This window comes from Aptenodytes patagonicus, chromosome 8 (genome assembly GCF_965638725.1).
Source record: "Aptenodytes patagonicus chromosome 8, bAptPat1.pri.cur, whole genome shotgun sequence".
Taxonomy (NCBI): Eukaryota; Metazoa; Chordata; class Aves; order Sphenisciformes; family Spheniscidae; genus Aptenodytes; species Aptenodytes patagonicus.
Genome location: NC_134956.1, coordinates 16,794,847 through 16,820,463, shown reverse-complemented (window position 1 = coordinate 16,820,463; position 25,617 = coordinate 16,794,847). Strand labels below are relative to the sequence as shown.

At 47.7% G+C, this 25,617-nt stretch overlaps 1 protein-coding gene across 2 annotated transcripts in view; it reads right to left on the bottom strand.

Moving 5' to 3' along the window:
• The window catches only part of SYNPR (synaptoporin), a 113,974-nt gene that overhangs the window by 29,223 nt on the left and 59,134 nt on the right, over positions 1–25,617 (bottom strand). The window contains exons 1-2 of one of the 2 annotated variants that reach the window (XM_076346562.1): positions 16,910–17,041; positions 1,555–1,679 (exon numbers count right to left, since the gene is read on the bottom strand). In XM_076346562.1, coding sequence (XP_076202677.1) covers positions 1,555–1,679; positions 16,910–16,933 — 149 coding nt within the window. In that variant the 5' untranslated portion in view covers positions 16,934–17,041. Of the gene's footprint in view, positions 1–1,554; positions 1,680–16,909; positions 17,042–25,617 lie in introns of those variants that run through there. The other variant, XM_076346561.1, reaches the window with a different exon arrangement.

The window sequence follows — 25,617 nt, the reverse complement described above, 5'->3', positions numbered from 1 at the left end:
GTGCAGGCTCCTCCTATGTCCCACCCTGCTCCGAGCACACCCAGCCACACCTGGGAGCCACACAGGCAGTTCAAGGGCCAGCTACATCCTCAGTCGGATCTCTTCTGCAAATAAATCCTATTTTGCATCATCTTTCTAAGACACTGGAATGCTACAATTACCCAACAATGTTTGCAGTTTTCTAATAAGCAAGACTGTGGGAAATTGCAGATCCAGCCACATCGTTCTAAAAGCGATGGTCGACATGCCTGGTAAAACAGCAGGAGATACTTGCTGGCTACTTCTCTCCATTTTATTAACTTTTTATATAAAGTACTATTTTATAATCATGCAAATTAAAAGTACTTTACTGTAGGGTGTATTCTGTAATGAATGCTGGAGATATGACCTATTTGGAAGTGAATCACATTACCAATTCACATAACTCAATTTTCAGGATCTATCTCATGCATACTAAGCAGAAATTAAAGAAAATGCAGACAAGTTCAAGACAAAAAGCAAACATTTGTAATGCCAGAAAATGTGACTCTTTGGAGTAATAAATGTGTGTCAAGGAAGAACAACAGTTCAAGAAATCAAATTCGGTTTCCACTCTTTGGAAGAAGCTATATTTTAGAACATGTTAAAGAAGTAGATGCTATTACGTCTGGTCTGTGCATAGCAATCATAAGCAAAACAGCATGTGATTTCCCAAGAAAGCAAAGTAATTTTAGTCATAGTGTACTGGGCTTGAGATTGGATTATGCATTCTTTTCTTAATCATCTCAATACCTTAAAGAAATCACTTATACAGAAGTGAAAGGTTTCTAGAGTGGACTTGACATCTTTAAAGACAGAACTGTGGATGTTCTTTTGAAGCAGGATCCTAAAGGGCATGAAAAATGGCATGAATTTTTTTTTATATATATATACACACACACCCCTCACTACAGCTTTCAGACTTACTTAAACAACAGAAAATCTGTTTTCCTAAGTCACTAGGTTTCAAGGTTTAAAGTATTCAGGCACCGAGAGATGCAGACAGGCAATTAGGAGAATTTTCAAAAGCATTTCAAAATTATGGTTCAAACCTGTTTTGTCTTTTGCTTCCCCATGGAGTGGCTCTTCTTGCTACTCCAATGGTTGAGAATCCTCCCCCATTTCCAGCTTAGTTAATGGGTACACCACAGTTAATGGCTACTTTAGCTACTTTATCTCCATTTTTTTCTTGGGCCAATGTGTTTTTGTTCTTTTTCCTTGCCTGCTGTCTTCCACCCCCTGAGCTGTCCTGGCTTTTACGGGGCTCTGCATGCCCACAGCTGCTTTCTTCTCCTTCGCTGAGCTCCCATTCCCCAGCAGTACCTGCGGCCCCATCCACACCAGCTCTAGCCAAATTCATTCCTCCTGCACACCCAGAACCTGAACAATACTGTGAGGAGAATTCAGGAGCCCCAGATCGGTGCTTAATCAAAAGCTGCTATAAATGATGGGAAACCCCACTGAAAATGGGCTTCGCATCAGCCCCCGAATGCCTGCCTCCCTGCAAACGAACCGCCACGAACCAAACCGGGTTACCTGAAGGGGTAGGCAAAGGCTATGTCAATGTTGAGGTCACTCTCTGACTTGTTTGCACAGTCCACACTGAGGCGCAGTCCTCCAGAGTACCCACCGCATGTTGCAAATGCAAAGATTGCAAAAAGCTGTCAAAAACAAACAACATTTTTATTTTATTTCTTTTCAGCAACCACCACAAGCAGATCCATGCAGCAGCTCTCGCTGCAGCACCAGCCCCCTCGGGTCAGGTTATCCATCACTCCGTGCACTCAAGGCATTGCCATACATTACTCCTGCGCCCTTCCCGCAAGCCGATACAAAGAACCACAAAACGTGAAGCTCTGTGGCCACATGTAGACAGAAACATCACCATTTGTCTGTGCCAGGCATCTCAGCCCTCCACGCCTGTCTTGAACCCCATTTGGGATTCACAACCCAGGCAGCTATTTAAATCATCCAGCTGACAGGCAAGCTCGGACAAGAGAAGTATGAATATTGACTGAGCATGAGTCAGTCTTAACCCAAATAAAACACTGGCAGAAGTATTTCTAAGGAGCAACCAGGAGTAGCAATAGTAGACCAAGACAGTTCATGAGGCTGCCATCCCACTACATGGCGAAACAGAATCACGCTGCCCCTCTTCCATTTAATGTATGACTTGGAAAAAACACAATGATTTTTTGATTATTTTTCCTAAATTACCACCATAACTCAAGATGGATACAGAGGTGCAGAAAACCAATGCTCAGCAAAACAGAAGAAAAATCAAGACGTAGGATAAGCTCAGGCAAACCGGACAGGAACAAAGAGCTTGGGTGGTTCTGATGCAAACCTGTATCGCATCTTAATCTTTCAGGAGAAAAAAGGTGGAGGAGGGAGTGCGCAGGCCAGAGACACATCAGCATTTATATTTATATCAAGGGTTCAAACAGAGGAATTGCAAACAGGAATGAGTATCTTAAAACATCATTGATGTAGGCTTCCTTGGAAGACCCTGAGCAGAAGCGGGAACGGCTTATTTATGCAGTTGTAGTTTAAATTAAAGGACAGGCTAGATTTTGTTGATTGTAGCACTATAGAGCTAAAGTAACTCCATCAGCTTTAACAGAGTTACTCTGAGATCTAGAGTGGGGCAGATACGACAAGTAAACCCCCGATCCCAGTCACAATTAAATAAGCTAAAAGCCAGCGACACAGGGGAAACAAACAGTGCACGCATCTGGAAAAGAAAATGTGTACTTGGACACTGAAAAAATATACAGCAAGCAAATGTAATGGCAAAATAAAGGACCGAATGATTCAGTAAAAGCAATACGGAAATATAATAAATAGAAAAAAATAGACCTATCCTTGCTGCGCAAGGCTCTGCAAAACACACCGTTAATCTGAGTTCTCCCAATTCACAGCGTGAGCAAGGCCAGGCACTTCAGCAGCCTCCTTGGACTTCAGCTTTGCCTGTGCACCTTTTCCCCAGACACTGCCAGGTTACAGGTGCGACTCCTGAGCACTGGGGTAGGGAGAGCCTCCCTGACTGCAAGGCCATGTGCTGCGCACGATGGAGCACAGAGAATAACAGGAGAATAATGCAAGTTCCCGCCCTGCTACTCACTTCCAGTGTGACCAGGGCATATCACTGAGGATAGATTTGCAAAGGTATTTAAGTGCCCAATGATAAGGAAAGTTGATAAAAACTTTGATTTAATCAATTCTTCATGCTGAGCTCGCTGAAAAAAAGGAAAACTGAACTTTACTGTGAATTGACTTGTTAAATATGTGCCATGAAATAAACGTTTCTACTACAACTTGAATAGCGTTCCTTCATCCTAAATGAGACACTTCCTCTGTAAATACAAGAAGTTTCTGCCCTTACATGTAGCACAGCACTGAAAAATCAGTATTAATCATCTCAGTTTAATTTGTGAGGCGATGTCAGAAAACAATATGTTAAGGAGAACAGGAGAGATTAGTGCTGACCTGCTTTCTGGCCTAATTAATGGAGTTGCAAATGCAAGTGTTTTGCAGATACATAGGGAGGCACAAAGATTAATGCAGTGATACATAAAGAGGGAACTGAAGGGCTGCAGTTTGAGACAGACCTGCCATAAAGGAAGAGCCATCACCTCTCAGCTACAGCTCTCAGCATGGGGACAAGCAGAAGAAAGACATGCAATTGAAATGCATCTCCTTTAATCAAGTACTGGAAATCAGCATAAGTGTGTGCCACCATGTTTATTCACCAAGGCCATGGAGCAATGCCCAAAAACACAGCTCAGGCTATTCCTTCTCAGAAAGGATCTCCTCCAGAGTTCCTAGTTTTTCCTCTCCCTTATTGAGAGCATCTTTGACAGCAGACTTGGACACCTGAAGTCTCAGTCCCTCAGACAGTTCAGATCTAGCCTTTACTCACCCTTTAGCCCCACATTCAGCTCTTAACCAGAGGCTTTTCAGATGCTTTCACTTGTTCAGCAAACCCTTCAGCCTCCTTCTTCTCCAGCCACAACCCACCAGGGCTGCCCACCAGTTTCCATCCTTACTCAGCACACACTCTGCTACAAGCACCCAGGCAGCATCCACAAGGCAGGTGGGAAAGGGAAAAGGGCACAGCTGGAGATTTTTATACCGAACCTCAGCAAGGCCTCAGCCAACCTGAGCTTGGCTCTCTGCTGTGGCTGGATCAGATGCTGCTCACGGCTGGGATTGCCCAGCTGCCAATAACTCCCAGCCGGTGCCCACAGCTGTGTGCAAGGCCATGCCGCACCTTTTGGAAGCATATTTATGTTTTGCATTGCAGGAGAGCAGGGTGAGGGCTGTAAATCTCTGGTATTTCCCTGGGGTATCTTGGCCAAGCAGCAGGCATAATTCTCTCGCCCAAGCAACCTTCTCCTCCTACCTCTGTGTTTTTCCTTTTTTTTTTTTCCCCCAAGTTTTGCTGTTTTATGTTGTCAGTGGAGCGCCTGGTGCATTAAGCCAAGATTTACTCGTCGTTTTTTGTGCACGCTGTAATTCTGAGGCAGTTGCAGGAATGCTGTAAACACCACTGTATTTTGTTATAGCAGGATTTGTGTAAATGGCAGTTGTAAACCTCATAATGGGAGCTTTATGGGCCAGATTCAATAAAACCTCCATCTGTGAGATAATTTTATTGAATCTGGCCTCTCTGAAATTGAAAAGTTTATGGAGAAAGGGAAAGCGTTTCCCTATGTTCCAATTTACTCTTTGCCTATAAATCCACACTCAGCTCTAGTCCCATCTGCAGTGTGCATGCATATCGCTTTACCCCTTCATATTAGATAAATCTCCCCAGCACACAGTTACCTCTGGTTATCACATGGCTGCTGCCTCTCAAGGCTGCCTCCTTCCCCAGAGGAACAGCAGCCAGGAGAAACACGGTGCCCTTGAGGCAACAAATCTCTGCTGCCCTGGCTGTGCTGGGCTGCTCCTGCCCGCTGGAACGGGAGCAGGGCAAAGCCCAGCCGTCCCCTGCGCATCCCGTCCCTCCTGCAACAGCGATGCAATGAGGAGGTCGGTGCCTTTGCTCCTGCCTGGACCCTTGAGGAAAATGGAAAATGCCTGTCCCCTGCCTGGAGCAATGGCCCACAGTCGATGTGGGTAACACCCCGAGCAAGCATCGCGCTCGTTTGATGCGTGCTCTCGAAGCAGTTACCAACCCACCCGATGAGGCCATAGACTGAAGGGAGGGGGAGGAAGGGACGTTATTTGTGCTCCCCGGCACGGACCAGAGCAATGCACATCTCCCATGTCCAGTCCAGCCAGGCTGGAAGATCACCCTTCTTCCACATGGTTTCAGACACATCTCTAACAAGGCAGCACATCTCTGAAGCTCGCAATGTCTTTCTGTATGGTGATTAACACCCCATCCCCTGCTCCTGTGATGGTGATATTCCCTCTATGACCTTGCAGCCTTGGCCTGCGCTATTGGTATATTTTTGCAAGGAAGTCAGGTAAATCCCATAGTCTAACTTAATCAACAGAAATTATATTTATTATGGTACTGTGTAATAATAAACATTGTTCACTGTCAAGTCAGATTAGCATGTTTTAAAGATCAGTTGGCTCCTTAGCACATTGAGAAAAAATAGCAATATAATTTCCAGCAGAGCACATGCTTCTCACACCAGCTCAGGGCAGACAAAGGTTCATCAGCTGATTTACGGGATCAGCTGGAAGCCCTCCTTCTTCTGATGCCAGGCTTCAATGCAGTGACAATGGATCCTCTAATTCAGTATTCAGGAGCTGTTATTTATCCAGACTCCAGACTCAAGGCTGGTCCCCTCGTTTCCCAGCCCAGCCGTCCTCGGTGGCCGGGGGCTCAGGGCATGCAATGCCCTGAGGGAGCTGAAGTCTCAGCTGTGCATTAGACAGTTGGCAGCGCCTCAGCACGCGACCCCGGACATCACTCATCCCGCCGTGGAAAGGAAAAATGGGATGATTTCCCATTGCTTCTCCGCGTTTGGCTTTCCGACAATTCCCCTCAATGCCTGCTGAGCGACAGGCTCACTGTGTGCACCAGAAGAAGGCAGAACGGTTCCTGACAAGGCGAGTTAAAAGGCTTATGTAGAGCATGTTACAGCTAAAACATCCTTTTAGGAAGATAACACTGTCATTTAAAATTGATGAAACTTTTATATAAGTCACTCGCTTTTCCCGGGAGCACATCTGCCTTGTGCAGCAGCCTTTGGCAGCTCGCTGGCAGACGAGATGGAGCTGGCCTGGGGATGCACCCCAAATCCCCCCTGGTGCAAAGGGGAGATGCCCGCTCTGCCTGAGGGCTCCTTGGCCACTCCTCCAGGATGGTGAGATCTTAAAAAGAAACCGTGTCGGGCTCGCTTGGAGCTATGGTGGCCGAAGACAGGCTGCGAGGGACACGCAGCTCACTACGTAGGTTGGTCCTCAGCGCTTTCACTTGGGGCTGAGGGAGGAAAATGATAATGAACGTGCTGGATGCTTTCCTGGAGAGGTCATCCCTGGCCCCCCACTCTGCCCTAACATTGGAAAGCCTAGGGGAACTCCTGACACTTTTAAAGAGCAAACGGAAATATTTGAAACACCTACTCTTTTATTAGTCATTTTACACGTTGAAAGTGTTTTACAAAGACCTGTTTTTCTGGCATCATTTCTGGATGTAAGACTTCCCTTTCTCCAGATCTCCATAATAAAGAGACTGCAAAAGGTTTGCCAAATGTTATATTGCTTTACACTTTCTGCCGCTCACCATGGCCAATGGCGTACGTGAGAGTGGGGAGGGAGCGTGCCGCTCCAAGGGCCCTGGAGACGTCCCCCCGCAGCCAGCATCACTAACCCAGCAGAGTGTCTCGTTAAACTGAGATTATTTATTTATAGAGCAGAACCAGTAATTGAACATCATTATTAAGACCGTAAAGGGAAGGTTCGAAGGCACTAAATGACTGTACGGGAAAACATTTACTGCAGAGCTGATGGCCCAAAATATGTCACCAGTGAAGGATTAGGAAGCACTCTCTCCTCCAGGTCTCTGTCTGTTTCTTTTTTAAAATCTGGCATTTTTCCTGCACAGATCTGAGCTGCAGACTTCCTGGAATCACTTCTCCTACATACAAGCCTTTGTGCACTGGAGATGATCAGATTATTGACTTTGGGATTCCTAATTATATCAACTTGACTGGTTGATGAATTGGAGGTGGATAGCATCACAACTGACGCAGTGCTGGGGGGGGGGGGTAGGCGATGACTAGCAGGAGTCATTTTCCTCCGACAGCTATACAGGGAGAAAGCTGAAATATATTCTGCTCCTGCTGAGAAATAAACCCTAAAGCAGTTGTTCACTAATTGCTGGGATTTAGTGTGCCCCCTTACGAATAAACAGCAGCATTGCAAAGAACGATCCCGTGCCTGCCCAGACCTGGTCTGCATGGAGGGGAAAGCCCAGGGATGAGGGAACATCTCGGAGTTTGGGGCTTGAAGAACCACACATGCCCCATCTGGGGAACGTTGTACATCTGCCCAAACATCGACCCCAGTGGTGCCTCAGTTCTAGCACGCCGCTGAAGGACCACTCAAGCGACTGTCCCACACCAGGAGGCACTTGCAGACCACGGGCACCTCCAGGCTGTGGTGGCAGCTGGGAAAGGGCTTTTGGTGTCACCATGTTGGAGATGGGGACATACAACCTGTCCAGATCTCACGCAAAGCACCTCATAGCTTTCACTTGGCTATCAGACTTAATGTTTCCAATGTCTTCTGAAAGGGGAATGGAAATGCAGCTACAGTTGTGTTGGAGGAAAATCTTTGCATCAACAATTTGGTATGGCTTTACATTGAGCTAAGTGAATGAGGCCCTTTCTTAGGCATGCTGTGCGGTGAGGACGGCTATTGCCAGAAAACACCGTGTCCTCCAGCCCCTGAGGCTGGCGGGACCTGCCTGGAGGAGACCAACCCATTCCAAGTCCTCCCCACTTGGCTGGGGTCTTCGCCAGGGCGTTTGCAGCAGCAAACCTCTGGTTTGGATTTTAGGGCACCCTGCAGAGAGCAGCCCTCAACACCACTGGCTGGACGGAAAGACCTGACCCTGCAGCGGGCAGGAACCCTGCAGCATCCTCTGTTTAAAGCACAGCATTTCATTTAATGCTTCGCATTTTTAAAATGAAAAAAAAAAATCCAACTTAATTTGATTCTTAATGGAAAGATTTATGGAAATGAAATTGGGGTATTTTTAGTGAGTAAAGATTATATTATAATAATTTGGTTCTACAATACTTCAATCCCAAGGAGACAATTTTCTCTCTTTTTCTTTGAAGAAAACCTTTATTTTTTTTATTCAACTTTCATTGATTATTCTAAAAATCCCATTTAGCTCCACCACATGATGATACAGTAGTCTTTTCTCATTATATTTTAATAGAATAAAACCCAACTGTATATGAGAGGATTAGATAGCCATTCGTTTAGGTAAAGAACATTGTTCCTCCAGATGGCCAGACAGAATCTGTGTAATGCCTTTCCTATTTATTCAGTTCAAAATGTAACGCAAGCTGCTGAGATGTGTTTCATCCAGTATTTAATGGGTCAGCCATAAAGTTGAAAGCTAATGCTAAGATTGGCAGCATGCATGGAAGAGTTAACAAGCAGAAAATAAAGACATATTTAGAGCATCTCTTCTTAGACTCAGTGAAATGAAAAGTTGTCAGTGGACAAAGCTACTTACACAAGTGGGGCAGAGATGCTAAGCTCTTCCAGCCCCTCTAACAATTTGTCAAAGGCTTGAGATAATTGAAGACATTTACAAGGACCTGAGGGGGTTTTTTTATTTATTGTATAAATTGCTTTCTGTACGTGGACATTGACAGATTGGCAACGAGTCTTCCACGAAACAAAATACACCGATACTTGCTGCAGACAGATTTAGGAGTACCTGGGGTAATCACTGGGTGTACACCGCTTCATTTGGGATGTATCACAGAGCGGTAGTTTCACTGCATTTACAGCCTGCAGCCCTTTTTCCCCCTCTGCTGTAGAGCAGTCTGGAAGCTACAGCTCTTCCTCTGCAGTCTCCACAACTCCACATTTGTACCCTCTTCTTTTAAGGAGGTGGGAGCACAAGTTGGACAGATTTGTTTAGATTTGTACATATGATCCCTGAATAACTCATGTTGTGACATACATCACTTCAGCAGAGACATGCGCTCCTTTTTGGGCCTGAAAACTTTTCCAGTCTTAGACTGCTAGCAAAAAAAGTCTGCCGTGGTGGTCTCTACCAGGATCCACATTGCAACAGCGCCCAGAACATCGCAAGTGCCAGCCCAGGAGAGTGGCCACCCCCAGCCTGGGTCCCCTTCCTCTTGCCTGTGCCAGCCATCCCCCTGCGCGCCCACATCGTCTCATGAGCTGCTTTGGCATCAATCACCTGTGACCACCACAGGCAAAAAGCAAGGAAAGCCATGGTGAGGTAAAGGAGAGGTTTTCTAACAGGTGATCTTAATTCTTATTTTATTAACAGGTAAGGTTCAGCAACCCAGCAAACGCTCAGGTTCATGCATAAATGTAATTCTGTTCCTGCTCCCTCTTGAAAACACAGATTTTGTGCAGGCTTTACAAGCTGATTACATGGGTTTCATTGCATAACAAGTGTAAACATTTAATTATAAAATAAAAAAGGTTGGATGGTTGCTCATTTCCTTGCTCACTTAGTGGGTTTAAAAGCATCTGGGTTTAAAATGGCCCACGATCTAACATAAACGCATACAGAGCATACAGAGTGTGATCCAAGCTATTACTAACTAGGGTTTACTCCCTCTAATAAATACAGGAATTTACATTACGGCTGAGTGACATCCACTCATGGGAAGCACTCTGAGAAGGGAAAGTGCCCCCCAACTTAATGTCGCTAAAGCCCTGATGGTCAATACAGCCTCAGGGGCTCAACGACAACCAAGACTACACCATACCTCCTCCGATGCAGCATTGGATGGCAGGAGACTGCAAACCCAGCTTGCAAAAGCAGTGTTGTACATGATGCACACACCATCTGCCCTGGGCTGGGGCTGGGACAAGGCACCTCTCCCAGCCAGGGAGCCCAGCCCCATCTCCAGCTCTCCCAGCATCACCACCAGGCACCACCAGGCAGGTCGAGGCCCCTGGCAGCACCAGATGATGACTGCTGCAATTGCTTCGTTATCTAATTTGCGTCTTTGTTCCTTCCATTAGCTTCAGCTCCTCTTTCCCAGCACTACCTGGTAGACCCGGGCTCCGGTGGAGCGTTTTCCTGCTCCGATGACGGATGCACACAGCAGAAGCAAGAGGTGGAGCGCTCCTTTGACCAGAAAATGCTCTGACAGCTCTATCCCCGTAGCGCAGCACAGCATGGGGGCTGCAACAAAACCCTCCCCGGGTCAGCACCGACTGAAAATGATTATTACAGGAAAGGCTCCTGTCCTTCAGTCACGCTGTATTATTTATGACCTAATGATTGCCCATTGACTAGCAGGGATTATACGTTCGCTAAAATGTTTCTGGGTGAATGAAAGGGCATCAACCTCATTATTATCACATCTGTGCTCATCAGAGGCCATTAGTAGCTTCCTCGCAGCTCCCTGTGCTGCTGTGTAGCTATTTGGTGTCATCTGCTGCCTCTCCCCCCGCCCGCCCCACACGCATGCATGCCTGCATTCGGCTCTGTTTCCTTTCTCAAGCAGATTTAAGGAAATGGGTGAAAATTACTTAGTTTGGGAAGGAATCCCGAAAACCCTTGGGATTAACAATCTGGTGCAACGGCTTTTTCCCCTGAGGATTTGAGAGTGCTTTCAAATTGCTAAGCAATGGGGCCTCCAATCCTTCTTACGCACCCAGTAGCACTCTTTCAGATGATGTCTGGCCATTTTTTACCTTTTTTTCAGCCGCACAACACCTGTACAAGCAGGACCACTGGGAACCAAGGCTCTGCTTTTGGAAAAGCACGGCTGATCTTCCAGGCAGTATGTCTGCAAAGCCCTGCAGGGACCTCCCAGCCCTGGCCACTGAGGCCCATTAGGGGTGTCCTTCGTTAATCCAACTATCACAGATGGTTGGATTGCTTCTTGCTCCAGAGCCAGCCTTGCCATGGCACCTTTTACAATGGAGGATGGCTTGAGCCCTCCGTACTGGAGCTCTGCCCAGCGTCCCGTGCAGGTGGGACCCAAACGTGGGATCCATAGGCTTATCTCAAACCAGTTTTGGATGGAAAATTCCACTGGAGCTGGCTCCAATCTTGGCACCCACCTCTGTGCAAAAGGCTGGAAGAAGAATTCGCTCCTGGCTAACTATCAGCCCACATGGTAAAAATAATTTCTTTTCTAATAATTAAAACGATGGGCTATAAATGAATGTTTGCCTTGCTGAGCTCTGGGAATTCACAGGGAACATTTTGAGCAAGAAACATTTTTAAAATTAAAACCTCCCTTTCCTCTCCTTTTCTGCCAGTCCTCTTATACTCTGCCCCAGAGGTGGCATTGCTCTCCTTCCCCACACTTAATCGTAAAAAGCAACACCTAAACATGAACATTTTTAGGAAATGCTAATAACAGTGTCCTTAAATTGAAATAAAAAAATATTCCTTATCTCACTAGCTCTTGACACACTTCATATGGACAGCTTAAGTTGTCCTGTTTCCTCTACATCCTCCCCCTTACTGTGCTCCTCCACACCTCTTGCTTATCTCTTCTTTTTACGCCCTTTCGTTCACATTCCCTAAAATCTGCAGCCATACCTGCTTCTAAACACACAAAAAGATAACAAAAAAACCTTGGCGAAAACTTTGCCTGAATGTTCCCCATTTCCTTCGTGGTTCAAAATATTTAATTCTGAAATAACCAGACGTCCTTTTCTTTCTCCCAACTGCTAGCAGCTGCTGTACATCTTCTGTGCCACTTCCCAATGTACTTCAAATCCTCCCAGACCCCGGAAAAAAGGAGGCACTTGTACACCAATAATGCATCAATATGTTTTTGGCTGTTGCAGTCTTTATATCTGCACTGCTGGAGATGATTATCTAGCTTTTTTTATCTGTAGATTCAGGCCTGTGGAATAAAACCAGGCCAATAAAATAAGGAAGCAAAGAAAACACAAGCAGAATGAAAAAAGCAATTGAACATGCTATAAATTCAGAATCAGGTGAAAGCTAATTATGGCCACGCTCACTAAAAAGATGAGGACACAGCAAGGGAGATAGACTTATTAATTATTTGTGTTATGGCAGCACTTAGAAGCTCCAACCCTTTATCTGGGACTAGCTGTGCTATACATGGCAAACACTCAAATACATCTTTGGGTTATTGCACACAGTTTTAAGGAAAATGTGCAAATGCTCTGTTCTTTCACCTTCAGCAGTTTCTGATTTGTTAATGCTGTTAAAGGAGCCCGAGTTCACCATCGGTTGCATTCTGAGCAGCTCACAAGATGGTCTCATGGGTCAAAGAACAAATAATTCAGCATGAGGGCACCCTCCACCTACAGCTGGATTGGGCAAACCACAGCAAACCCCCAAAGTGGGCATGAGATACATCCATCACCATCACCATCCCCTGGCATGGGGGACAGAGCGCTCACTGCTGCCAACAGGGACATTTCATCCTCATTGACTCTGTGCAAGTTTGATTGCTTTTCTAATTAAGATACATTTTATGGTAATCTACCAAGCTCCTTAGACTAAATCACTCACTTAATCTGTTGTTAGTGCCCATATGTTTACAGCTTTCCAGCCTGCTGCAGCATATTTGCTTTGCCATGGTGCCGGGGAAGTTTAGTGACAGATGAGCCGCTGCGCAGCCATTCAGGTGGCGCACAGCCCTTCCACCCAGACAGCCTGCGCACGGCACCGACGGACAGACAGACGGCCCCGGCACCCGGCGCTTTGGAGAGGAGAGAAAAGGCGCAGCACTGCAGATACGGCACCCCATGCTGATCACCTGTCTCTTCCCCTGTCTCTACAGAAGGGCTCAACACATCTTTCTAATTTTCCTTTCTTTCCTTTTTTTTTTTTTTTTCCTCCAAAATAAGAGGTTGTACATGACAGGAGCGGAAGGCTGAGGAGTTTCACAGTATCGTCACGTCTCTGGCCCCAGAGCTCACTTACCAAGGAGTTTCACTGCAGGTTCAAGGGCTCTGAGCAGCCCTTCGGGTGAAGGGCAACAATCACATTTGCAAACTAAGGATAGGCAGAGTCAGACCCTCCATCTGCACTGGACACTGAATTAAATAAAAACTGAGCAAGTGCTCCACAGTTCTGCTCCCGCTGACCCTGCGAGCCTGGGCAGGAGTGTCTGTCCCCAGCCCCAACCTCGCCTGCAGCCCAGTCACACCAATGGGCCCCTTCCAATTTCCTCAGGGCTGGCGCTATCTCACCGCACGCCCTGGTGAGGAGCTAAATCTCTCCTTCGGGCCTGCATGGGCTGTCTAGCAATGCTGCGTCCCGCGTATGGACACGCGTGTGCTGTGCTAGCAGTCAGCAGCTTCATCTCTTCATCTTACATCAGGCTGCCCACGATGGCTCTAGATGAAGGAGCAGGGATGCACCGAATGGGGACGTGGCTCTTGCCTGCCCCCAGCGCACAGCTCTCCCCACGCCCTCCCGCACGCCTGCATCCCGCGGTGGTACCCGCACAGGCAGAGCTCAGGCAGGGACCCGAGGACCCCAGTTCTGCTCAGACTAGCTGGGCTGAGCCCCCAGCCCACCACACACAAACGCGTTGTATTTATGAGGGTGTACCACGATACTATTTGAAATGACTTGTGCTCAGCTTGCTGAGGGAAAGAGAGCCCAAAGGCAAAATTGGGAAAGACCAAACTCTAGGTCAAGTTGCCATCCACCATCCTATGTACAGGGAAATATTCCCTGAAAAAGATGGTCATATAATTGTACAGGAACTCCTAATCAAGAGTGACATGAAGAATAAAACACCACCTGCCATCACCAGCAGTGACAGGCAATGCTGCTACCCAATATCAACACGAATACCTTTTCCCCTGTAGAGCGCTTATTGATCTGAGCGGGATTAACAGAGGTGAGGAAAGTACTCATTAAGTCTTCCAAGGACTTGGCTAAAAAAAGAGTCTCTGGCATTCAGGAGGAGCCAGATATTTAAGAAATCAATTTTTTAAGAGTTTAAGGAATTTCTCTAGGAACTGTTTGAGCTGCTAGAGGAGCAGCCAAGGAGACAGGTCTCAAAGGAAAAGAAGCTCCCCAGGATCCAGGCACCCCTAAAATAATGCTTCAAACTCCTTTCAAACCCTGATGCACCTGCTAGAAATGGGCAGTGACTCCTCCGTCCCACTGGCACAAACCTCACGTTTTCAGCCCTGGAGCTTGTGAAGCACCGTGCTGTGAACCTGTCCCTGCAGCTGCACCAAGCCCTGGTTTGCACATCAGCCTGAGGTCATCCTGCAGAGAGGACGTCACGCTCCCGGGGAGGTGACGGAGGCTGCTCCAAGGTCCGAGAGGCGAGTGGTGGTTGGGGGTACTGGACTGGGGAGAAGCTGCCCCCAGGCCTGCTACCACCAAGTAGCTGGAGATGAAGATGCACCACACGTTGCAATGCTAGGATGGGCAAAAGGAAACCCTTTTGGGGTTTCATGGAAAACCATAAACACTGAAGACTTTTGTATGTACAACATGAGGAGCAGGGCAAGCTCTCCTGTCCCCCCCAAATCTGTCTCAGCCGTATCCTGTAGAGATGGCATGTAGGGCTGAAGGGATCATTTCTGCTCAGCCACAGGCTCGTCTGCCAAGGCAAAGTCTTGCAGCGATGGACTTACTTAACCACATTATTCACTTTGTGCCTTACATTCCCTTGGCCACTGGCAACCTGCCTTCGGGGACAGGGGTGAGATCCCTCCCCCCCCCCCCCCCCCCCCCCCCGCAGTCAAACCAACCATCCCTGGCCACTTTTCCCGCTTCAAAGTTATTAAGATGAGCTGAACCAGCTTCTTAATAACCGCAGCATGCCCAGCTTTCAGGGCAGTCTGGCACCCCTGCAATGATGAGTTATGTGGCACAGAAACCCCAGGCCTTTAGTTTTGCAGGGTAGGAAGCAGGAATTGTACTCCACGGTTCATGCTACCCAGCCCCTTCCCCTCCAGGGTCACCCAAATGTGCTCTTTAACCATCGTCCTTCTGCTCACCTGGACAACACTGCACTGAGCCAGACACCAAGGCTCAGCAAAGTTAGAAATGCTTAATGCTGTCCTCAGGCAAGCAGGATTATACCTAGAAAGTGTGTGAGATGTGCACTGCTCAGACAGCCATGCCCTCCACACCTGAGGAGTTAAACGACTGTGAAAAAGACAACTATTGTTATGTACCATGTTCTCTAACACTGTGCCGAGCACATACATTCAAGTTACGCAGCTGGTATAAATATATATGGTCCTTATGAAACAGCAATCATGCAAATACCAAAAAGCCACTCAACTGAGTGCCTATTAACTACATTTTCGGGAAGGAAGCAGAACCGAGCTCATGGGCTTGCCTGTACAACGCCCTGTGCCCGGCTGGCTGCCCGTGGGATGCTGCGCACCAGCACCGGCTCCTGCCTGGCCAGGGCTTGGGCAGCCATGGCACAGACCCCAGCAGAGCTCATGAGCCCATTGCAGAGGGGCACGCCACAAAATATTCCCATCAGCTGCTCTTCAGGCAAGTGCAACTATTCTGTTTTGAAAAAACGGGAACAATTAAACTGGTCCAAATGACTAAGCAGTTATTGCCAATCTAAAATTTCTCTCTGGAAGAGTTTAGCTTGGACCGGCAGACACAACATCCTTACCTTCTCCTGTGGGTTTAATAAACCCAGTTACAGTCTTCTAACATCTTATTAAAGTACACTTCATATATCTATTAGCATACCCTGGTATCATGAGAGTAGGCAGATTATTCTGGGTCTAATATGTTGATTTGCTGAGCAGGTATATACTCAAGCATGTTCTCACAGCAGCTCCAGCTTGTGCTACAGCTGGAGTTTTTAAAGACTTCCGAAACACCAAAGCGATCGACTCCCATGGATATGATTCAAGTATGAAAGAATCAAAGTGCCAATAAATAAATTAATATAGTGCTGCAAATTCAAGTATTTATTATGTAGTCCGAAAGTATTGCAGTTATACACCTTGCTTTCCTCAGCCGTACTATTACAATCACTGTCTTGTACTGCCTGGAAAGCACACCAGGAGCTATGACAGGGAGAGATAAATAACTGCACCTCGCTATTATTTACAGGTAACAAAGAGGTCTCCAAGTTAGCCGAGAGCACTGAGGAATGAGGCTGCTGAGCCGTACAAAGCAGAGGCAGGGAGCAGAAAGTCAGAGCAACACATTAATGATGTTGCACTCTGAAAAAAAAAGCTATTTTCTTAATTACTTTAAAGATTTTCTTTATTTCATTAATACATTTTGATGAGGAGCATGTTGCTGCCAACCTGCCATACTTTAGATTGATCTTTCTGTGGTAATACGCAGTCAGATATTCACACTTCAGCTTGATCAATATTAAATAGCTCTTACTGATTTTTTTATATCAAATATTGCTGCATTATTTTTGAGGCATCTTTGATTTAAAATGCCAGAAGGAACGTGATAAATCAGAATTCCTTCTTCCTTTAATCCTCGCTCTCCACGTTTCTGCTGTAAAATGAAGTGCAAAACAAGTTTTCAAAGCAGGCACCCCCCTCTGCAAAGCAAAATACAAACTGAAAATATTTCAACATACCTAATAAACATGGAACAGTTGGGCTCAGCATGAGAGTACAAAGAAACCAAACCTAAAAACAATTCTGTGGGCTTCACGATTCCTGTAAAACCCCACTTCTCCCCCAAACAGTACATTTACACAAATAAATAGAGATGGATGTAACTTACCGGAGCAAATATCACCATACACATTTACAAAAGGATTTATAATCCAACTTGTGTCTCCTGAAATAAAGCAAGGTTTGTCTCATACTAAAAATAAAGGCTCCCAAAAGCTTCTCACAGTAGAGAGAGAGAGGGAGGGAGGGAGGGAGGGAGGGAGCGAGCACCAGCTCCTTGCCTCGCTTTTTATGAAGCAAATAAGGAGAGCAAGAAAATCAATGCCGAGAGAAAGTGAGATGATATACCAATCAGGCAGCAGTCTCAGCCTTATTTGCAGAGGGATGGCAAAATGCTCATGTTATTAGACAATGACCACACTCAGCCTAAGTAGAGAGAGTGAATACTTTCCCCTCGGTGAGAGGCTCATTGCTTTGTTGTGGTGCAGGTACCACCACAGCAGGCTGGGAGATGCAACCCCTTCCTCCCCATCGCTAACACAGCATCGGTTTATTCCTTGTGTGTGCTCTATAGGAAAGAAACAGTTCACAATTCTGGGCTAAAGTTGTACTAAGCTTAAAAAGCCTCCAAACTTCTGGCACTTACAGTGTCATCAGAGCAGCACGCCTTCGTTGCTGGGTTTTGGGGCTTTTTGCACCCTCTCTTATATTTTTGGATGCCTTTCAGTGCATCTCAGAAATCTGCCCCGCAGCTACAGCAAGGAACCCATCCAGAAAGGGGAGAAGACCTCTCAGGTCCCCCATACTTTAATGTCCATTGAGCTCCTCCTGTGCTCGCACAGGACCAGACCTCCAAAGCATCATCCTGGAACTTGAGCTTTTGCACCTTTTTCTGTATCAGGGAAAAGCTACAGGAAACCCATGGGTGCCCTTGCGCCAAAAGGGAAAATTTCTGTGCCATTAATCCACCCGAACAAAACCTTTGCTGTGCCCCCGTGTGTGTTGGAAGAAGGAGGAGGAGAAGGTAGCAGGAGGTAAGCTCATTGCCTCCGACATACAGGCACCTGCTTGCGAACGGGACACATCAGTGGCAAATGCATGCCACTTCTTTGGAAAGATGCCACATTTGCTCCCCCCCACCAGCTGCACAAAGACACAAACCCCATGCCCTGTCACTGCAAACCCCTTCACGAGAGGGCTTTCAGGCTAGTCCCGTGTCTCCACTCTGACTTCAGGATTTCAGCACGTTAAGAGCACAAAATGGATCCACGGATCCCTCTCTACAAGGCGCCCGGCTCTGCACTTACCCCGTGAGCCTCCGTCATCACCAGCCCATCGTCCCAGCGCTGTTTGGTGTAACTGAGACTGTGAATCACACTCGATGCTATTTATTTATCAGCCCTGGGTTTATCACTGTTTTGCCCTCTTTCCTACACACTGCATCTAATATTTTCAAATACATGTGACTTAACGGATGAGACACAAGGTGAACTTTCTCTTATTTGGAGACAGAAGTTACATGCCAGCATACAGAAACACCTGCTGGGTGACAACAGTCTCTACGCCGCAAAATTGGAGCACGTTTGCTTTTCCCCAGCAGCTTGGGATTTACATTGTGCAAGAAGAGCTGGAAGTCACAGGGAAAATCCTGAAGACAAAACCAAGGAGACTGAATTCATCTGATAATTCAGTTTATCTGTTTGGGGCTTGCACTTCTAGCACAATCCAGGCACAGAGGAGACTCCAACAGCCCTTTATGAACGCTGAACCTCCAGGCCCCTTTCTCACGAGCAGGAGCTGCATTGCCATGCTGACAGATGTCACTGCTGACGATGTGGCCCCGCGTTTCCAACAGATACAGCCTGATGCCGGCTGATGCTGTAACGAGGAGACATCGTGGTACTGAGAGAGTTCTCCAGGCTGAAGCACTGCTCTGCTGCTCAGTGCATTTTAACGTATGTGAAAGCATTTGCCAGCTACTCTGCACACTGCCTGAGTCCCAGCCACAAAGATTAAAAAACTCAGCACCTTTGGTGTGCAGAGCTGGGCAGCATTTGCCTCCTGCTGCACCGTGAGCAGCCCTTTGATGCCTCATCCATGCAGGAACTGCACTCTGCAGCCACGCTCACACCACACAGGCTGCAGTAGTGTCTTGGCATTCGCCTGGTTAGTGTTGGCCAACACGCCCTCCTCCCCAAGGACAGGGCTCACACATCTCACCCCTTCTTCCTTGCCATCTCTGGAAAAGACAGAGCAGCCCAGCCAAGGCATGGAGGAGGTTTTGTAGGAATAACACAGACCCAAAGAGGAACATGAACCAAAAGCCAGCCATGGGCAAAGGTGACTGAGGACCACACAAAACTTACCACCCACTGCATGAGCATGAGGGGTGATGCTGGCTCTCCCGCACCCCTGGGAGAGCTCTTCTCCAGTCTGTGGGCACCTGGGTTGCTCCCACGCACTGGCGGAGGATGGCAGGAGGATGCTCAGCCTGCCTGAGCTCCCCAGCTGAGACATCTCATTGCTCATGGCCTTTTTCATTGCATTCAGCTCTCCAGCTGGCACTGAAACTTGCTGTATCTCATGGTGACCAGCTTCTTGCTGCAAGGTGTGACAGTAAGTGAAATGCAAACACCTCTCATTTTCATTTTCCAGTGAGATAATTTTATTTTCCCTTCCCACAGCTACACAACTGCTGTTACTTAAGCTTGCTAAAGTCTTCTGAAAACTTTGAAAAACATCCACTAAAACAGTTTTGCAGAGGTGCCCCTGGGAGCTGCTGTGTCTCAGCCCTCCAAAACATGTGCCCACTTGGGCATCTGCATGGGATGCAGGGGTGCAGGATGCAGTTTTAGCCAGAGCACGATGTGCTGTATGCAGCAGGTGACCCATCTTGCTGCACAGCTCCTTCAAACAATGCTGCAACACGGACTCCACGGCATAAGGAGATCAAAGTCTGCATTTTTTTCCAAAACAGTGACACGCCATGAATTCTGTGGATCAGGTCTAATATTGCTGAAAGCGGATGTGTCGGTGTTTGCTGACAAGGCAAAATATGTCGGGCTGCGGCGGAACCTGCAGCACTGAAGGCTGGTGCTTTCTTTAGCTTTATTAGATTCCTTTGCAAAAATTCATCTGAAATACTGGATGGGGCACTCAGCATCACCAAGCATAAAAACAGCTGCTGCCAAAGCCAGCGCTGTTATGCCATGTCTCCCTCTGTGCTGTATCACAGCTTTCCGCTTCTGATTTTTAAGTTGGTAGTTTTAAAGCAGACTGAAAAGCTTCATAGGATTTAAGCCCCAAACTCCTTCAGATACTACTGAAAAGCTGTACGCATCCAGCAGATTTCCACCAGCTTTGCCACATCACTCAAGGGCCTGAAGAGATTTAATCCCCCACCTGTTCATGGCCAACGTAGCTAAAAGGGATGCAGCGACACCAGTGACGGCGAGGTCTGCAGCCAGGGAAGAGACTTCTCCTCCCTGGGTACAGCAGTAGTCACAGGAGGCATATGCACAAGGACAGCATGAGACGGGGCCGCTGTTCTCCTGGCTCCCCACCATACTTTGCCGTCTCTTCCCATAGCCCCCAGCAGGGTACCTAAAGCCCATATAGTGGGAACCCAAAAGCGCTGGCTACACTTAGACCCTTCTCATTGCTGTGTTGCTTTACGCTTAGCATATTTGCTCATATTACCCCAGGAGCCCTGTTCATGCTTGCATGTACGCATCCAGTTTTATGGATGCCTATAAAATCACACACTGCGTGGTGGAGATGAAGTTTTATTGGTCCTGCCATGGAGGACCTGAGCTGGAGTTTTTTCAGCATCACGGTCCTCCGCTCTGCCCGAGGCTGCATCGCATCCACGCTCGCCCTGGCCAGACTAAGGCAGGAGCAGGCAGCACCACCCCAGGGCCCTTTGGACCATGCTGCTACATCTGTGCCCACTCCACATTTAATAATATCAGAGCCTCCATCCCGCTTGTGCTATAGAGAAAACATCAATCAAGGAAACAGTGGCTGCGCGAGCAGGCTAGAGCTTGGCAGAGGGGCTGCAGCGCCGGCTGGGGAGAGGGGAATCGGCCAACCTGGAGCTGCTGCTGCAAATAACCTGCCAGCCCAGGAAATATTAAGATGGGCTGCCTGTTTGCCAACAGAGATTTTCACATTTCCCTCTCAATCTTTATTTAAATTTGGGAAGACAGAAAATTAACGAAGTCTGAGATACATAACCGGAAACCATTTGTTTTTCTTGTGGAAATGGAATGTTTCCTAATGAACCTCCCCTCCCCCTGTGCCGTTCAGCTCTAGATGCAAATATTGCTGCGAGTTTATCAATCTGCGGCTTGTTTCACGCAGTTTGCAATGCTAATGAGTAAACCAATTTTGACATATTATGTAAGCCAGTTTCTGAAACAGAGATTCTTGGCAGGCCAAATGTAAACACAGACACCCTCTTGCATCCAATTTAAATGAGCATGTTGCTGAAAGCACTAAGGGCTTGATTCTGTTGACTTATTCCTGATTTACTCCAGTGCAAAAAAAAAAACCAAAACCCAAAAAAACCAACAAAACCCAACCCTTCAATTCAATTACTAGTGCAGCAGCAATTTGCAAAATGGATCTAATTTTGTAACAAGGAAATGTGCAAAGCTAATGCAGGGTGGTGACTTGGGCGCTGTATGAGCATCAGCACAGCACATGATCAGGAACACACATGCCATTCCAGATGGAGCTAATGGGGGAGATGACAGCTCTCCTCTCCCTCAGCCTCCCAAGCCAAATTTACGTCCAGGTAGTGCCCCATGGGTTGGACCAGCCCCAGTGGGTGACTCCTTTCAGCCTCCCTGCTCTTCCACCATTGCTTTGCAGAAGGACGTTGCCTACCTGGGCAGCAGGCAAAGCCCAACAGCAGCACCGGGCGTTTCGAGCCACAAGCTGCCCCTGCTGCAGTTACGCTGGGGGCGGTGGGAACCCAGGGCAGAAGGGAATATTTGTCTCAGCAGGCACTGGAGGTCTACACCACACCAGTGCATGGCCGGGTGCTGAGACCCCGTGAACCGCTCGCTACCTTGTCCACCTGGCCCAAATCTGGCAACTGGCCCCACCACCAAGACAGTTGGACACCCTGATTAATGGATTATATCCAGTTTTTACAGACTATGATCTGAGCACCAGAATGACATGCTGGAAGGCATGTGCGTCGGATGGCAGACTGCAATGGCCAGCAGCACACCTTCCAATGACACAGGGATGAGCCGAAGGTCACAAGCTCAGAGTCAGGGGTAGGAGAAAGGAGAAGGGACGCATTTTACAGGCCCCTTAAAAAAAAAAAAAAAAAAGGGATCTACTAGAGAGATGAACAGGATTTATTAAAAGTGAGGAAGGGCTGGAATCAAATCTTTCATTTGCACTTTTCCCAGTACCATCTGGAGCATTTGCATCTGCCAAAAGCACAGTGTATTTCTGTCGACAAGCGGAAGCAAATGGGGTAGCGGCATACCTGGAGGTGGCCTTTGTCCTGCTAATGGCTCTGGGCATCTCCAGAGTGTTTTAAAACTAAAACACGAGTGTGAAGCTGAACTGTGATGTTCCTACCATGGCAGAGGAAAAGAAATAAAATAAGAGACATGCTCTGCTGTGAGGTCGGGTGTGCTGCTGCCGAGCATATTTATTGCATGTGTCAGAGATCCCACTAGGCACCAGAGCTGCAAAACACAACCTCACGCTCAATCCCCTTCACAACATCAGGACTAGGATATCATTTATCATACCTGGCTCTTTTACATTATAAAGTAAAGGAAAGCAAGAGGAAGAATACTTTTAGCCTCCAAGCAAATATCCCATCCTGAGTTTTCAATGATGAGAACAAACCTGAGAGCTCTTTCCTTTGTGCTGCGTAGCGCTTTCAAGCTATGATCATAAGCAGCCGAAATGCCACACATTTGCTGGCTCATCAAGTTTTACCCTACAAGTTTGGAAAGACACAGTTGCTGAAGTAATTCAAGTTTTTTATGGCATAAGAGAAAACTTACTGCTGTCTAGACACAAAAAAAGAAAAGGACAGTGCTTGAAAGGAGGGCAGCTGACAAGTAACCATCACTTGGGATGTAAACGACAGGGAGATGGGATGCCTGTACAGCCCCAGCCTGCCGGCACGTCGGTGCACACTGCAGCACTGCGGGGCTGCAGAGGAGCAGCAAAGATTGGGAAGAGAAGACGCCCCGCAGACCTGAAGGACCGCGCAGGTTCTTGCCTGAACTAGTACAAGCCCAGCTCTTTGCCAGCTAACAAACACCTCCCCCAGTCACGCTGCCATCCCAGCATGGAGCTCAAGGTGGGAGCGAAGCCCAAAACGAGATCACCACATCGACTCCCATCCCATCCCACAAGGGAGTTGAGGGCAGCGAGCGACCGGCGTGCAGACTGATGCACCACAGCACTTCCCTCCCTCCCGACAGTTTATCTACGCATGGCACATTACAGTAACAGGCAGGCAAAAGAATGCTTAATTTTTAACATCTCATTTTTACTGTAATTTTAAATAATTTGGAATAACTCCTGTGGCATAGATTCTTACAGGTCCAGCTGTTATTCAGGGTAAGTCAATTCGGAAAGCCCTCACTGTCCATGCAAGCATCCCTTGGATTTCTGATACTTAGAAGAGAGTTACTGCCACCCCCTCATTCTTAATGTTGAAAATGGAGAAAGCACTAAGTCCTGTTTCTGCATGTCTTAAATACCAGACACTAAAAACATATAAAATAATAATCTGATGGCCAAATGGGCATGGACTGGATGATGAAAACAGCATGGAATAAAAGAGAATCAGATTAATTTCTATTGTAATTTTTATCGCTATTTAACAGGAAGAATGAAAAAAATCTAATTACTGTCAACTGTAAGTTTTCAGCTACCCAGCCAGCAGAGCGCTGTTATTAAACTACTGTATAACTGCCTCTTTTACTCCACTTCCCACAGAAGTTGTGTTATTTCACTCATAGTTAAACTCCTAATATTGGCTTCATAACTAATCCTGTCAATCGAAATCCCTGGGGGCTGGTGCAAGGATAAAAATAGCAAGGAGTTGTTTCTTCCCTCAGCTTTCTTTCAAAGCCCATTTCTGCACGTACCGGGGCTGCGGCTCAGCGGTGCCACGGGCTGTTGCACCCGCCACTGACACGTGAACGCGGCTCCTCTGGCTCAAGCAAAGCCCAGGAGAGGGACGGGTCCTTCAGCAGGCAACTCATCCCCCCTGCACTGTGTGTCTGTCCTGGACAAGATAAATCCTGTCCGTCTCTCCCTCCTGACACAAGCAGCTCAGGTAAGATATTTGATGTTGCATAGCTGAGCCCCACCTCTAAGCCCAGGTGTGACTACCTACCCTGGGACTCCATGCCAGCACTGAAGTTCAGCTGACGCTTCCAAAGTCTGTGGGTACATGAAAAGCACGGGCTTCTTCCTTCCCTGAACACCAACTGCTAGGATGGTATCTCACACACAAAACCGCACCGAGACACCCAACTACATGTTCAAGCACCAAAGGTATCCACCAAGATACCTGTTGGACTCGATCATCTTAAGGTCTTTTCCAGCCTAAATGATTCTATGAGATGAGCACAATTTGTCTGCGCGCTTACTCAGGAGACTGCAGAAAGCACCAGATATTTACCCATCCAAGTTTTGTAAGCTCTGTCTGAAACCCTGCTTGCACCCTGTGCGTTGGACTGATGCTCCTTGCTAACTCCCAGCATGGTCCTTCCCTGGAGATGGCAGTGGATTTGATGCAGAAGACCCAGGCAGGGTCTCTTGCCAGGGCTTCACATGGCAGCACGTCCTCCCTGCCTGGCAGGACGCTCCTCTTGCCCAGGACACAGCGTGCGCGGTGGGGCCAAACCCACCGTTCAGCTCAGGTTTGGGACGAGGTGATAGGGCTGGAAGGGGTGAGGGAAGATGGATTTGGCCTCGCACCCAGACCTACCATCCCTGTCTCCATCTCTCTGGAGACAACAACCCTGTACCGGGGTTGCTCTCTGGTGGGCATGCACAGAAACTGCTGAGAGCTGGCGAGGAACAGATGGGAAACGACACATTTCCCAAAGTGGTGTCCCAGAGTGAGGGCCCGGGGTGCCCATGCCAGGAGGGAGTCAGCGCCAGGGCTCTGCCTGCACCTGAACCAGCTCTGGAGTCATTGCACTTGCCTCTGCCCTGCTCAGCCACTGCTGGAGCAGCCCCTCGCTTTGCTGCAACTGACACGCGCAGCCTGACAGCACAAAGCGCACCAGCACACTCACTGCACCACCAGGTCCATGGGGGAATCTGGCAGACAGCTTCAGCTGAGGTGTTTTTCCTCCTGGAAGAGCCACCACCCTGCCTACTACAGCCACAGGCAGGTGATACTGCACCAAGCTGCGGTACTGCAACCTTCACTCACGGTCTGCAGTGTCCATCAACCCAGGAGCGAGAAAGGCAGAGCAGCAGTTTAAAAGTCTGTGCAAAAAAATTGCTCGCTCTCTCCCCCACCCCACAGCAAGGAGGGACCAGCCCCAGCACAACACTTTGCAGCCACATGGAAACCATTGCTTCCCATGCAAGCCTGAGATACCCTTACCAGCACCCAAGAGGGATCCCAGGGTTAAAACCCCCCTCTGTGTGCACTGTGAGAGCATGAGTGTGCTCAGTGCAATCCCCTGCGGGAACACAGCTCTTCCCCGAGCTGCCTTACTCCTTCCTCCCTCACTCACTGTACTTGCTTTACTGTTTGAGACAAGAGGATAGAAAATCATTTATGCCACTGCCCGGGCTGCCAAGCGG